Here is a 12,557-nt window from a genome sequence, read left to right on the forward strand (position 1 = left end):
ACTGCCGCCGGGGCTGGGGAGGGGGCCGGGGCCGGGGCAGGCTGCGCTGCCTCCCCGCGGGGCCCAGGCAGGTCGGGCTGCACTGTTGCTGCTGTGGGGACTGGGGCCATGGAGGGCCGGGCTGCGTAGCCTCCCCACTGGGTCCAGACAGCCAGGCTGTGCCGCTGCTGCTGGGGCAGGCCGGGCTGCGCCACCTCCCCGTGTATACGCCGCTGTGGGGAATACACGGGTGTGGCGTATACATGGATTTATTTACAAAAATACAATTTCCCGCGGGTTATACGTGGGTGCAGCTTATACCCGTGGGCGGGGTATATGCGCAGAAATACTCCTAGTTTTTCCCTGAGGTGCCCTGGTGAACAGTTGCTCACCGAGCCCTTGATGTACTCCCCTAGTGTAGTGGTAAGCTACTACCAGGTCCCCTCTCAGCTTTCTTTTCCTCAGGCCGAAGAGTCCCAAGTTCCTCAGCCTTTCCTTGTATGGCTTGTCATGTAAGACTGATCATACAGGTGGCTCTTCTTTGGACTGTCTCAAGCTTGTCCACAACCTTGTTAAAGTGTGGTGCCCAGTACTCCAGCTGTGGTCTCACCAGTGCTGAGTAGAGCAGAAGAATCACCTCCTTGGTTTTGCTGGAGATGCATCGATTGATGCATGCCGAAATATTATTTGCCCTGCTGGCTACAGCATCGCACTGCTGGACCCCCAGGTCCCTTTCATTCATGGTGCTAGTTAGTTTGGTGCTGTCAAGCCCATAGGTGTGTTGGGGGTTGCTCATCCTGGAGTACTTTACATTTCTCGACATTGAACTTCATCAGATTCCGATCTGCCCAACTTGCTAGCCTGTCTATGTCCACCTGTAACTGTAACTTATCTTCAAGCATGACCATGCTTCCCCATAACTTGGTGTCATTTACAAACCATGTAAAGAAGATGGATCTATCAAACACTACTTTGCCTCAGTCTTCACTAAAAAATTAATCGGAAGCCAGACACCTAATAAGGATAACCTGGATAAGAAAGGGGGCAAGTCTGAGGGATGAGATAACAAAACAGATGGTCAGGGACCTTTTGATAGGTCTGAATGAATTCAAGTCAGCAGGACCCGATAAACCTCATCCCAGATCTCAGAGCCCTTGGGAGCGATCTTCATGAAGTTGTGGGAGATAGTGCCCATCTGTAAAAAAGGTAAAAAGGAGGACCCAGGGAACTGCAGACCAGTTAGCCTCACCTCAATATCTAGGAAGTTGCTAGAACATATCCTAAGGAAGGCCATTTGCAAGCATCTGGAGGAGGAAAGGCTGATCACAAGCAGCCAGCATGGATTCATTTAAAACAAATAGTGTTGAACAAACTTGATCCCCTTCTTTAACAAAGTAATTACTTGGGTGGATGAAAGGAATGCTGTGGATATAATGTCTCTGGACTTCAGCAAGGCTTTTGGCAAAGTCCCACATAACCTTTTCATGAACAAATTGTAGAAATGTTAGCTGGACAAAACTACTATATGGTGGCTAGATAGCCACAAGCAAAGGGTAATTATTAACAGGTCAGAATGACAGGTTTCTAGTGGAGTCCCACAGAGGTCTGTCCTGGGCCCAGTGCTGTTCAACATGTTTATTAATTATTTGGATGCTGGCACAGAAAGTTTATTGTGCAGGATTGCAGATGACACAAAAGTGGGAAGGATTGCGAACACATTGGAGAATGTGAGCACAGTTCAGAAGGATCTGGACAGACTGGAAAGCTGGGCTAGAGCTAATGTTCAATGCGACAAATACAAGGTGCTACACCTTGGAAAAAATAATTAAAAACACAAATATAACACCTGACTGCATGGCAGCATTATGGAAAAGGATTTGGGAGTCTTGGTAGATCACAGATTCAATATGTGACTGCAATATGAGGCACAAGGGGAATGTGGTTTTGGGATGCATCCATAAAAACATTAGGTGCAAGACAGGAGGTGATAGTGCCTCTCTACTCAGCACTGGTTAGGCCTCATCTTGAGTATTGTGTAGAGTTCTGGGCTCCACATTTTTAAAAGGACATGGAAAAGTTAGAGAGGTTCCTGAGGAGGGCAACAGTGTTGATAAAGGACTTTGAAAGCAAGTCATACGCAGGGAAGCTGAAGGAGTTAGGTATGTTCAGCTTGTGGAAAAGGCTCTTAAGAAGGGACCTGATAGCAGTCTTCAAATACATCAAGAGCTGCCATAAAGAAAAGGGAAAGTACCTTTTCTCTCTTGCTGCAAAGAGGAGGGCATGGACCAATGGACTGATGTTGCAGCAAAGTAAGTTTAAATTGGATATCAGGAAAAACGTATTCACTGTTGGAATAGTGAGGCGGTGGAATAGACACCCAGGAAAGTTGTGTACTCAGTCTCCATCACTGGAGGTATTCAAGAAGTCATTGGTCATGGATGATCTAGATATAGCTTTGCTTTATGTTCTACTATGGCTATTTCCCAGGTTTCTGTTTGCCCCCTTCATACTACATGTGTCAAGGGGTTTTTAAGCCTCCTTCAGAGCCTTTGGGTAATGGCTACAACCAAGGCTGGGGATTTTGACTGGGTTATGCCAATGCTCTTGCTGGGACCAGTCAGAGGTACCTGGCTAGAGTCTCTTGCCTCTCCAGTCAGGATCAGACTGATCTCCATATTTGGGGTCAAGAAAGCATTTTACCCCAATGTCAGATTGGTACAGATTGTGGGGGGGTTTGCCTTCCTCTGTAGCAGGGGGCATGGCCTTCTACCTGGGATCTCTTGAGCATATATTGACAATCTTTATAGAAGCGGGACATTGGCTGCCATGGTTCCCCTGCTTTACTTGTAGCAGGTTAGGGTGTTACATCTGTGTTGTGTCAGGATTGACATTAGTCTTATGTAGAGTTTAGATAATGGACTGGATGGGATGGTTTGGATGGGGATGATCCTCCCTCAGGCATGGGGTTGGACTAGATGACCTCTGGAGGTCCTTTCCAGCCCTACTTCTCTATGATTCTGTGAACTAATCAGTGACTTAGTGGTTTCAAACTATAGATGTCACAGCTCGGATTCTGTGTCACAATAAAAGAAAAATAATTACCATGTCCAATGGCTGCCAGAAAAGACAGAGTTCAAGAGAAACATTAGCAGTTATCAGAATAAAGTAAAATAGCCCTCGTTATCTTCCCAGGGAAACTGATTTTACTTCAGCATTGTTATTCCTGATTTATAGCAGCACAACTAAAAGAATCATGAAAGTGAATTCTATTCTGCTTTAACACATAGAAAAGCATGATTCTCCTCCCACCCCAGAATGAATCAGAAGTAATTATCTTGAAATAAATGGAGCTAGACTAGTGTAAAAACAGTTGTGAGTGTTGGGAGTAATTATTTAAAAAATCTGTTTCTGATGTGTCTCTTTATAGTCTATAATTTGGGTCAGTAACCATAATGGCATTGATAATGACAACAGTGAGTGAAGCATTGCTTTGACTTCCGAAACCTGATTTAAGCCATTACCATTAGTCTGAAATAAGAGGTCTGTTTTTCTCGCTTGATATACACATAAATCAAATTAATGTTAATGCATATGATGCTTACTTTCCTTTTTTTCCATGGAAACTGATATCAAGTGTTTAATTGTAGTATGGACATGGTAGCACAAGCTGTGGTTAAGGCTGTGACCCAGAATTATTTGCCCCTTAGTATTTACAACACTGATAACATATTGTCTCTTATTGGACTGAAAATATACATTACCTGATTACAACAAAAAGGTGAACTTTTTCCTGTTGTACCAAATTGAAGAAATCTGTTCAGTCTTTTCTGGGTTACATGAAATGATAACAATTAGTAAAAGGAAGGAAATAATGCTATATTTTTTCCATATATATAATTGTAATATGGTTGAACTTTATTGCTAGAATTGAAGTGTAACTCAGACAATGGTAACTCAAATGTATATATATGACTAGCTGTAAACAGTTAATGGACGATAAAGTTATGCCACAATAAAGTGGTAAAAGATTTCTTCTCAACATTGGCATTTGATAGGGTTGTTAACATCATAAAGGCATACTCTGACTAATAAGCTCAAGGGTTTCTGGTCTCAGGTTACCTGTGGGACAATTCCTCTAAGCAAAAGGAAGGAGTTATTTACCAGTTACTAGTTCTTTGACAGTACCTTTACTTACATGTGTGGCATAACTGTGCTCCCTAAATGCATGAATCTTTTAGGGAGCAAGGGTAATTCATACCTCTCCTTGTAAGACTCTGTGAAAGGTTCTGAGGACTTAAAAAGAGGAGAGGACCCCCCGACCCCCCCCTCCCCAACATGCACACACACACACCTTTTAGTTCTGAGCACTGTGAATTCCTAAAAGAAAAAGTAAAAGCATCATTAAAACACACAGAGCAATCCTCCAGAAAATACTGTCAGACTATCAGAAGCAGGAAAAAAAATATGTGGCCTTGAAGAATCGTGAGCCCATACCTTTGCAATTTCTCCACCATTATTTCTATATTATTTCTATCATTTCAGAGTATTCTACATGTTCTAAACACTTGTTTTAAAAAACAGATTCTACCTTTGTTTCAGTCCAGTGAAAACAAAGGAAATGATTGCAATGTTGACCTCTTTAACCCATGTGTCAAATCAAGAAAACAAATAACAATAACAAGGATACAAACATCCATCCCATTCACCTCCATGGGATGTGAACATCAAAACTGTACTAAGGTGTTTTGAGTGATGGCATGGTATTGTGGACAAAGCATATAGCCAATTTGTTCTCTCTTTCTCTGTGCTCCTATTTTTCTTTGCAAGAAATCAAGACAATTACATGAGAAATTTCACACTTATATAACGGTGAAGTTACACAACTACAAAAATAAGAAATGAAAAAACTGGGGCTCCTGCTGTTTCATTAAATTAGCTTCTTAAATACCCAGTAATTCTTAATGAGAAGATTTAATAATATATTCATCAAGGTATTGAATGACATACATTTAAGAGGAAAAAAAGCACTGGAAAATAATAAATATTTGAAATTTGGAAGAGTTGGATTGGTTGAAACATCTATTTCTCAATAATTTATGAATTTCCTAAGGATAGAGGTGAATGAATTAAGCAATACATGCACCAATTTAAAATTCCTAACTACTTCCTTTCTTGCAAAGAATGTACATCTAGCCTTAGTAATAGCCTATAGCTCGGTATTATGATCCAGATTCAAGCTTTGAATTAAAACACTAAAAAACAGTTTTGAAATACCACATTATTGAAAAGCATCAACTTTAGATGTTTATGGATCAGTGTCCTATTCTTGCATTCTCTACATCTGGAATAAAATTAGGGATGCCAGAGATGAACCAAGGAATCAGTGTTTGGATCTGGATTAAATCTATAATTATGTTGGGTGTGTCTGCACATTCATTAATGTAATTACCGCTAATTCTACTGCACATTAGCTCATGTTTTGTCTGCTATGCTAATATGCAGTAGAATTAGACTACTACACCTTTAGTGTCTCATGTAGATGTGCCTGTTCAGACTGAAGTCTGTGCCAGGTCTAGGCATCAGTTTACAGTGGTCCTCTAGTTTTAGTGAGATTTCTTCCCCAAATATTGGATGTTACATGATAGTGATGTTTAGTGAGATTTTTTTAAAGCTGAATAGTGTAAATTAACAAAATATATTGTTTTTGTAGGATTTCCTTCATTGTGGGACATATTAGGAAGTAGGTCTCTTCCAGATTCAGATCAAACTCAGACCCAAAACCAGGAGGGAACAGGGGATCTGGGGAATTTGAAACCTAGTAACCAGAAATCTGAGGGATCAGATTTACAGTGCAAATGAGATTGTCTTTGCACATAAATCAGTGTGAATTATGTTGATGATTCCTACTCCAGTACATGAATGTAGGGAAGGGATTTTTCTAAGCCATGGTTCACTCTTTGTCTAGTGGAATACAGGTTACCAACCGTATGCTGTGGATCTGCAAAGTATGATTTAATTCCCAAGTTTCTAAACTTTGAGAATTTTACTTTATAGTCTGTTAGATGGAAGGACATGAAGTAACCAAGGGTCACAAATTAGGAGAATATACACCTATTTTGGAATATGTATCATTTTTAAAGTTGAGAAATATATTAATTTGTCATGGTACATGCCCAAATCTAATAAGCTAGATATTTGTGAATAGAAGAACTATACATTAGAGGACCTGAGACTGATAAAAGTACAGTTGGTTTCAAGCTTTCCCTGCAGAACAGTGCTTTGGCCTTGGTTCTCATTCTTATCACCAATGAAATTAGAGCATCCAGCGAGAGAGATCTAAATGGTGGTGTAGTCTCATTAAAGAAAACCTAATTCATCCACAGTGTAACTAGACATAATCCTCAAAATCTCATCTTGTTTTTGTTTCTCCCCAGCTTGATCACTATCCTCCAGCAAGTTACAACTTGCCGACAGCATCTGACGTTCAGTTCAACTCCCTGAAGGCACTCTTCCTTGGAAAAGTTATAGGTAGCATTTCACTTTATAATTTTTTTTTTATTAGACATTTTCAGAAAATATAAAAAACGTGGGATTGTGATGTTAGTGCTGTCTGTAGTTAAAATGCTTATTGGATATCTTGTTTTTGATTGGGAGATGGTGTTGTTGGAAGCTGTATGTTTGCATCATACTTCAGGTATGCAGTGCAAAGTTGTTATTGCAAAGGGCAAGAAACATTTAACCAGGTAGCACACTGGACTATGACTAATGCACGTGGTATAGAAATCAAATAAGAAATACTTAGACAATTTCATTTGGGATATTATATCCAGATTTTCAGGAGAATCGGTGAGACCACTACTGCTGTTTTCCAGCCACATGAGTCGGAAACTCCAGTTTTTTAAGGCATCTATGTCCCACACCCAGAGTGTCAACATCCTTTCTACAGGATTTCCCCTCCCTCCAGAGCTTCTCTTTGGTCCCACTTTTTTTCAGAGCTGCAACACTTTTCCTTGGGTCTTCCAGCAGAACCCAGAAACCAAATGCAACTTAGGCTACATCAGCTGCCCTGCACTCACTTTGAGGGTAGTCTATATTCCCCCCTTGTCCATTCTTTCCTAAAACCCTGACCTTCTGGACTGCCTCCCTCAAGTGTTGCTCATGTTTCAAAGGCCAAACATTACTGGAGACAACTTCACTCTTGTCACTTTCTCATGGTACCCTTTCCCAGGGAGAGTAAGCACCTATCATCATGCATACTCATGTCCTCTTTCACAGTTCAGAAGGAAAACGAAGACCTCTTCCCCATGGAGGCAACTCTATCCTCCTCTCTTCTGGATATGAACTCAGTCCTTTATAGCAACCACCAAGCCTTCTCCTAGCCTGGATCTGATAGTGAATAGAGCCTACACAATCCTTCAGATGCAATCACGTGGGATAATTGAGCTTTCCAGTTCCTATTACCCTGTTCTTTTCCTATGTAAATTCTGCCAGAACTCACAAAGTACCTAATGTGAATATACGCTCAATGTCTTTGAGTCAGGTGATTATATTTTATAAGGATGTACTTGCATACAATTGTTTGAAGCAGTGAATAGGCAAATTCAGACCATGGTGAACTCTGTGCAAAACTGTAACATGGTGATAACCTGAGTGAAAGGATATAGCCAAAAAAGGGAACCTGTATGCAAGTTTCTTGTAGGTACCCATGGGTGGATCCAGGATGTTGTAAAGGGGATACAGGAGCAGTGACTTGTACTGCAGGGGTGGCTACAGCCCCACTCCTAGCTGCTACCCCCACAACTCTAGAGAGGCAGACTCCATTGCAGGAGCAACAGCCATGGATTTTTTAAGTCCCCAAATCATGTAAGAATTCCACTGTGCCCACACAGTCATTGCCCCCTCCCTTTCTCTCTGTGCTTAGTGCTACATCCCCTCCCTTCCCATTCCTGCACTCCCCTGCTCGCCACTGCTACTGTTCCTAGATGAGCCAGGGACAGGGAGAGCTCCAGAGCTACACCTGCCTCATTCCATCTGGGCTGCATGAGGAGCTGGTCTCAAACACAGGCAGCAGCAGCGGTGAGTGGGGTCCCCAGCATTAAGCCTGCCCATGGCTTCACCACCCCCAGCTCAGCCGGGGACACTGGGGACAGCAGCAGGCAGAAGAAGGAGGGAAGGGGATGTGCCGCTGAGCAAGGAGGGGAAGGGAGGAGAATTCTTACCAGTTTCAGGGACTTAAAAAAAGTCACCCAGCTGGTAGTCCCCTGGCATGGGCATCTCCCCCTCCAGCAGTCTGTCCAGGCTCAGCAGGACTGGCATGTTGTCCTGGTCCCACTGAGGCAGCTACAGCTCTGTGCCCCACATCCTGACTCACTCCCATGGGGTTGGCGGGCCACTGGGCACTAGCTGCAGGCAGCCTGCCTCCCCTTCTCCATTCCCAGGACAGAACAGGCCAGGCTCCTGGCAGCACCTGATACCATGGCTCCAGACCCTGCTTCCCCTCTGCCTCCTTCTCCTGCAGGCCAGCTATTCTTCTGTGCTGCTGCCCAGCCAACAGCACCTGGGATCAGGAAGCATAGGATTCCCAGACAACTGGGCTGAGGAATTGCCAGCATCCCCACCCCCTCCATCAGTTGCCACCTGTATTTGCATGCTTACATACAGTGAACTAGGCTACTGAGCAGTTAAGCATCGTGTGTAGATGTGCCCAGTGTGTTGCAAAATAATATCCAATCTCATCTTGCTGACGATATGAAACTCAAGTGACTACATTGATCTCTGTGCATTTCCATCTTATAGTGCTAAATTAAGATGGAAAAACCAGGCTAAAATTTAGATGTCTTAGTGTCCATTCTCACCACTGGCTAAAAGCAAAACCTATTTAGTCATCAATTTGAAGAAGAACACAGTAGATGAAGCATACTGAAAGAATAGCTGTAACTTTGGAGTAGCTTAGATGGGGTGGCCGGAGCTCATCTCTTTTCTTCCTCAAGGTGCGCTGCAAAGGTTACTGCTAACAAATTATACCAAGATAGCAAATTATTTTTGTGGGGAGATAATCATAATGAGAAGGGGTGGGGAGCTTTCCTCTCCCTTCTATCTTGATTACCCCATGTGAAGGTTCTGTTCCCACAATGGATCTGTTGTTTCTAGGATGACAGTTTCCTCCAAATACTGAGTTATCAGCTGCCAAAGCTACTATAGTGGTGCTGCCTGCATGATGCCATCTTCTCAAGCTTGATTGAGAAAAGCCTTATGTGGCCCTGGTAGTAGTTCTGCTTATTCTGCATAGGAAAATGTGAGGGAATAATGTGGAAGAAGGCATGAGGGAGAGAAAATATAGGGAAGGGTATAGGACAACAGTTATATTAGAGAGTGGAGGAGAGAAAAGGAAAGTTGCCAAAACTCTGCATGAAGAGATGCATCATAGTCAATTGGGGAAAGGAAAGAAAGAAGAAAGTGTGGTGAAGTCAAGAGGAGAGGGAGAATTAAATACATTAGGTTCTTCTGAAATGTTTTAAATGAAAAGTCAATTGTCAGTATCCCTGAAACAGAACACATAGTGCGCCCTTAAATTACGTAAGTGTTGGGAATGGGTTTACACAGTACTGCAGTATATTTTACTGGCTTGGTGTATGTGGCTTGGTCCTTGGGCTGGCAAATGATGGATAATATTTTTAAACCCTATCTATACCAGAAGGTAAAGGTACAGCCCAACCAGTTCTGTAATATAGAGGGCACAGCATCTGCATTCCTTTATTTGCAAAGTTTTAAGACTAATTTTCTAAAGTTCCCATTAGAGATCCTTGAGAAGAAACCAAATCAGGAACTGGACAGCTCAGGGGATTCATATCGGTTTTCTGAAGCTTTTCATATCTAGGTCACATGTTTGAATGAACTCACATTCAGGGTGATTGAAAGTTGTTAGAACCATCTGACGGGTGCTTGATCTTTATGAAATGAGTTATTGACTTAGTTCAGTTGCTAGATAAGATGCATCACAAAAATCACCGTTCTATTTGACTCCCTCACAAATAGTCACAAAAATGTTGAAGCCTAGTTGGACACAGGTATGAGATTATCCTCTATTACAAGTGGCCTCTCAACATCTGATTTTTGGGACATCAACAGGGCAATCTGGGGAAGCCTGCACTCCTTTTCATCTGGGATCTTCTTGCTATGTACATACAGAGAAGCGATATGTCTACAGAGATAATATTATGTTTATTTTTGTTTTTCAAAATAACTAGACATTTTCCCCCTGATTTTAGCAGAGTATATTTTGCTTTAGCAGATTAATTTGCCTAAGTGTTTCATGCATCAAAGGAATTATTAATACTTGTAGTAGCAATGGTCTAAATTCTTTCTCATTCCTTTCAAATCTGAGCGGCTAAACCATGGAATAATATTGGATTCCAAAATAAGAATTCATTTCGCACTAAAATATACAGACAAGCAAAAGTAATTCTGGTAACAACCATCATAGAATATATGTGGTGCAGCTACAGATTTTCTTTTTGATTAGGTGCATGCAGAGAATGATGGAGTCATCACACACAGTGATTAAATCAGGAAAGTCAGAGAAAATGTAAAGAACAGTAATAAGCAAAGTGCTTAGAACTCCTTGCAGCATAAGCTGGAGTTTATTAAATCTGTAGATTTTGATAATGAAAATGAAAACTAGATTCCAAATTTCTGGAGATGTCCTGTATATTCCTTCATTATGAACTGTGCTATATGGTTCTGCAACCTTTGATTGCTAACACTGCTTTGGCTTGAAGTTCATTAAAATTATTTTTTAGCTGCAAGAACTGTGATTCTTTTTTTCTTCCTCCTACGTATATAATTTCTTCAATGTGGGATATTTATCAAATAAAAAGAACATCGATACCAAAGAAATAAAAATAATTTCACTGTACATGCCAAAAAATCTATCTGGAGAGACAGTAACTTACTGGTATAATTGTTGCAAATTGTTGCACCGCTGACCGTTGCTATTGATCAGACTGAATATATAACTCTCCAGGGGAATGCTGAGTGAGGGGAGTAGAAGTCAAGGTTAATCTTGTTATGTGTGTTCAGCAGTTTGAAGGGCAAACAAGTTGCAGAATATAGTATTTTTAAAGCTTCTAATTGCCATGTCATTCTGGCAAGAATTGTTTCCAGAGATTGAGATTCATAGTTGAGTATATATACTCACTGTAATATGTACATTTTGTACCGCCCTGAATTAGCTTTGCATACAGTAGCACTGCAACTGCTATATTTGAGTAGTTGAGTGTTTGACTTCAGTTTTGAATCAGTCGCTGCTGATTCCTGTTCTGTTCGATTCTTTTGCATCATAAAAAGTGACAGTCAGCTTGTGCTTTTAGGGAATGTTCTGGAGCTATTCAATACAGATATCCAGCCTCTCTCTCTATTTTCTCTCTCTCTATTTTCTCCCTTTCATTTTCATAAGGTTTATTTGCATAGAACAAAAAAACATATCCTGCTACAATGTTATCTAATGCTAGTCAGAAATGCTACAATGTTATCTAATGCTAGTCAGAAACTAGCACTTGTGTGAAACCTATCAGAATCATAGAAAATTAGGGTTGGAAGGGACCTCAGGAGGTCATCTAGTCCAACCCCCTGCTCAAAGCAGGGCCATCCCCAACTAGATCATCCCAGCCAAGGCTTTACCTAGCCAGGTTTAAAAACCTCCAAGGATGGAGATTCCATCACCTCTCTGGATAGTCTGTTCCAGTGCTTTACTACCCTCCTAGTGAGAAAGTTTCTCCTAACATCTAACCTAAACTTCCTTTGCTGCAATTTCAGACAATTATTCCTAGTTCTGTCATCTGCCACCATTGAAAACAGTCTAGCTCCTTTGTCTTTGGAACCCTCCTTCAGGTAGTTGAAGGCTGCTATTAAATCCCCTCTCGTTCTTCTCTTCTGCAGACTAAATAATCCCAGTTCCCTCAGTCTGTCCTCATAAGTCATATGCCCGAGTTCCTAAACCATTTTTTTGCCCTCTGCTGGACTCTCTCTAATTTGTTTACATCCTTTCTGTAGTGGGGGACCCAAAACTGGGCACAGTACTCCAATGTGGCCTCACCGGTGCTGAATAGAAAGAAAAAAGAATCACTTCCCTCTATCTGCTGGCAGTGCTTCTCCTAATGCCGTCCAGTATGCTGTTAGCCTTCTTGGCAACAAAGACACACTGTTGGCTCATATCTGTCTTACTGTCCACTGTAACCCCTACAGCTGCTGGTTACCCAGTCAGTCCCAGACTGGACCAGTGCATGGAATTGTTCTCTCCTAAGTGCAGGACTTTGCATTTGTCCTCTTGAACCTCATAAGATTTCGTTCAGTCCAATCCTCCAATTTGTCTAGGTCTCTCTGAATCCTAGCTCTTCTCTCCGGTGTATCTATTATTTCCTCCAGCTTGGTGTCATCTGTAAGCTTGCTGATATTCTTTTACTTGATAGATATCTCATGTTGTACTCCATCAGACTGGCTGACCTGCTCCACCGGGCTTTAAACTAAGCCCATTGGGGGACGGGGGGACTACCGCCACTGCTGGCCCACTGAGCAATACT

General features: G+C 41.8%; 1 protein-coding gene across 1 annotated transcript in view; it reads left to right on the forward strand.

The window, feature by feature from the left end:
• CNTNAP2 (contactin associated protein like 2) overlaps window positions 1-12,557 on the forward strand; it is a 1,052,534-nt gene that overhangs the window by 948,453 nt on the left and 91,524 nt on the right. Inside the window, exon 19 of the mRNA XM_025209846.1 lies at window positions 6,414-6,507. Within this exon, the coding sequence (XP_025065631.1) occupies window positions 6,414-6,507 (94 nt within the window). The remainder of the gene's footprint in view (window positions 1-6,413; window positions 6,508-12,557) is intronic.

This window comes from Alligator sinensis, unplaced genomic scaffold, assembly GCF_000455745.1.
Source record: "Alligator sinensis unplaced genomic scaffold, ASM45574v1 scaffold456_1, whole genome shotgun sequence".
Lineage (NCBI taxonomy): Eukaryota > Metazoa > Chordata > Crocodylia > Alligatoridae > Alligator > Alligator sinensis.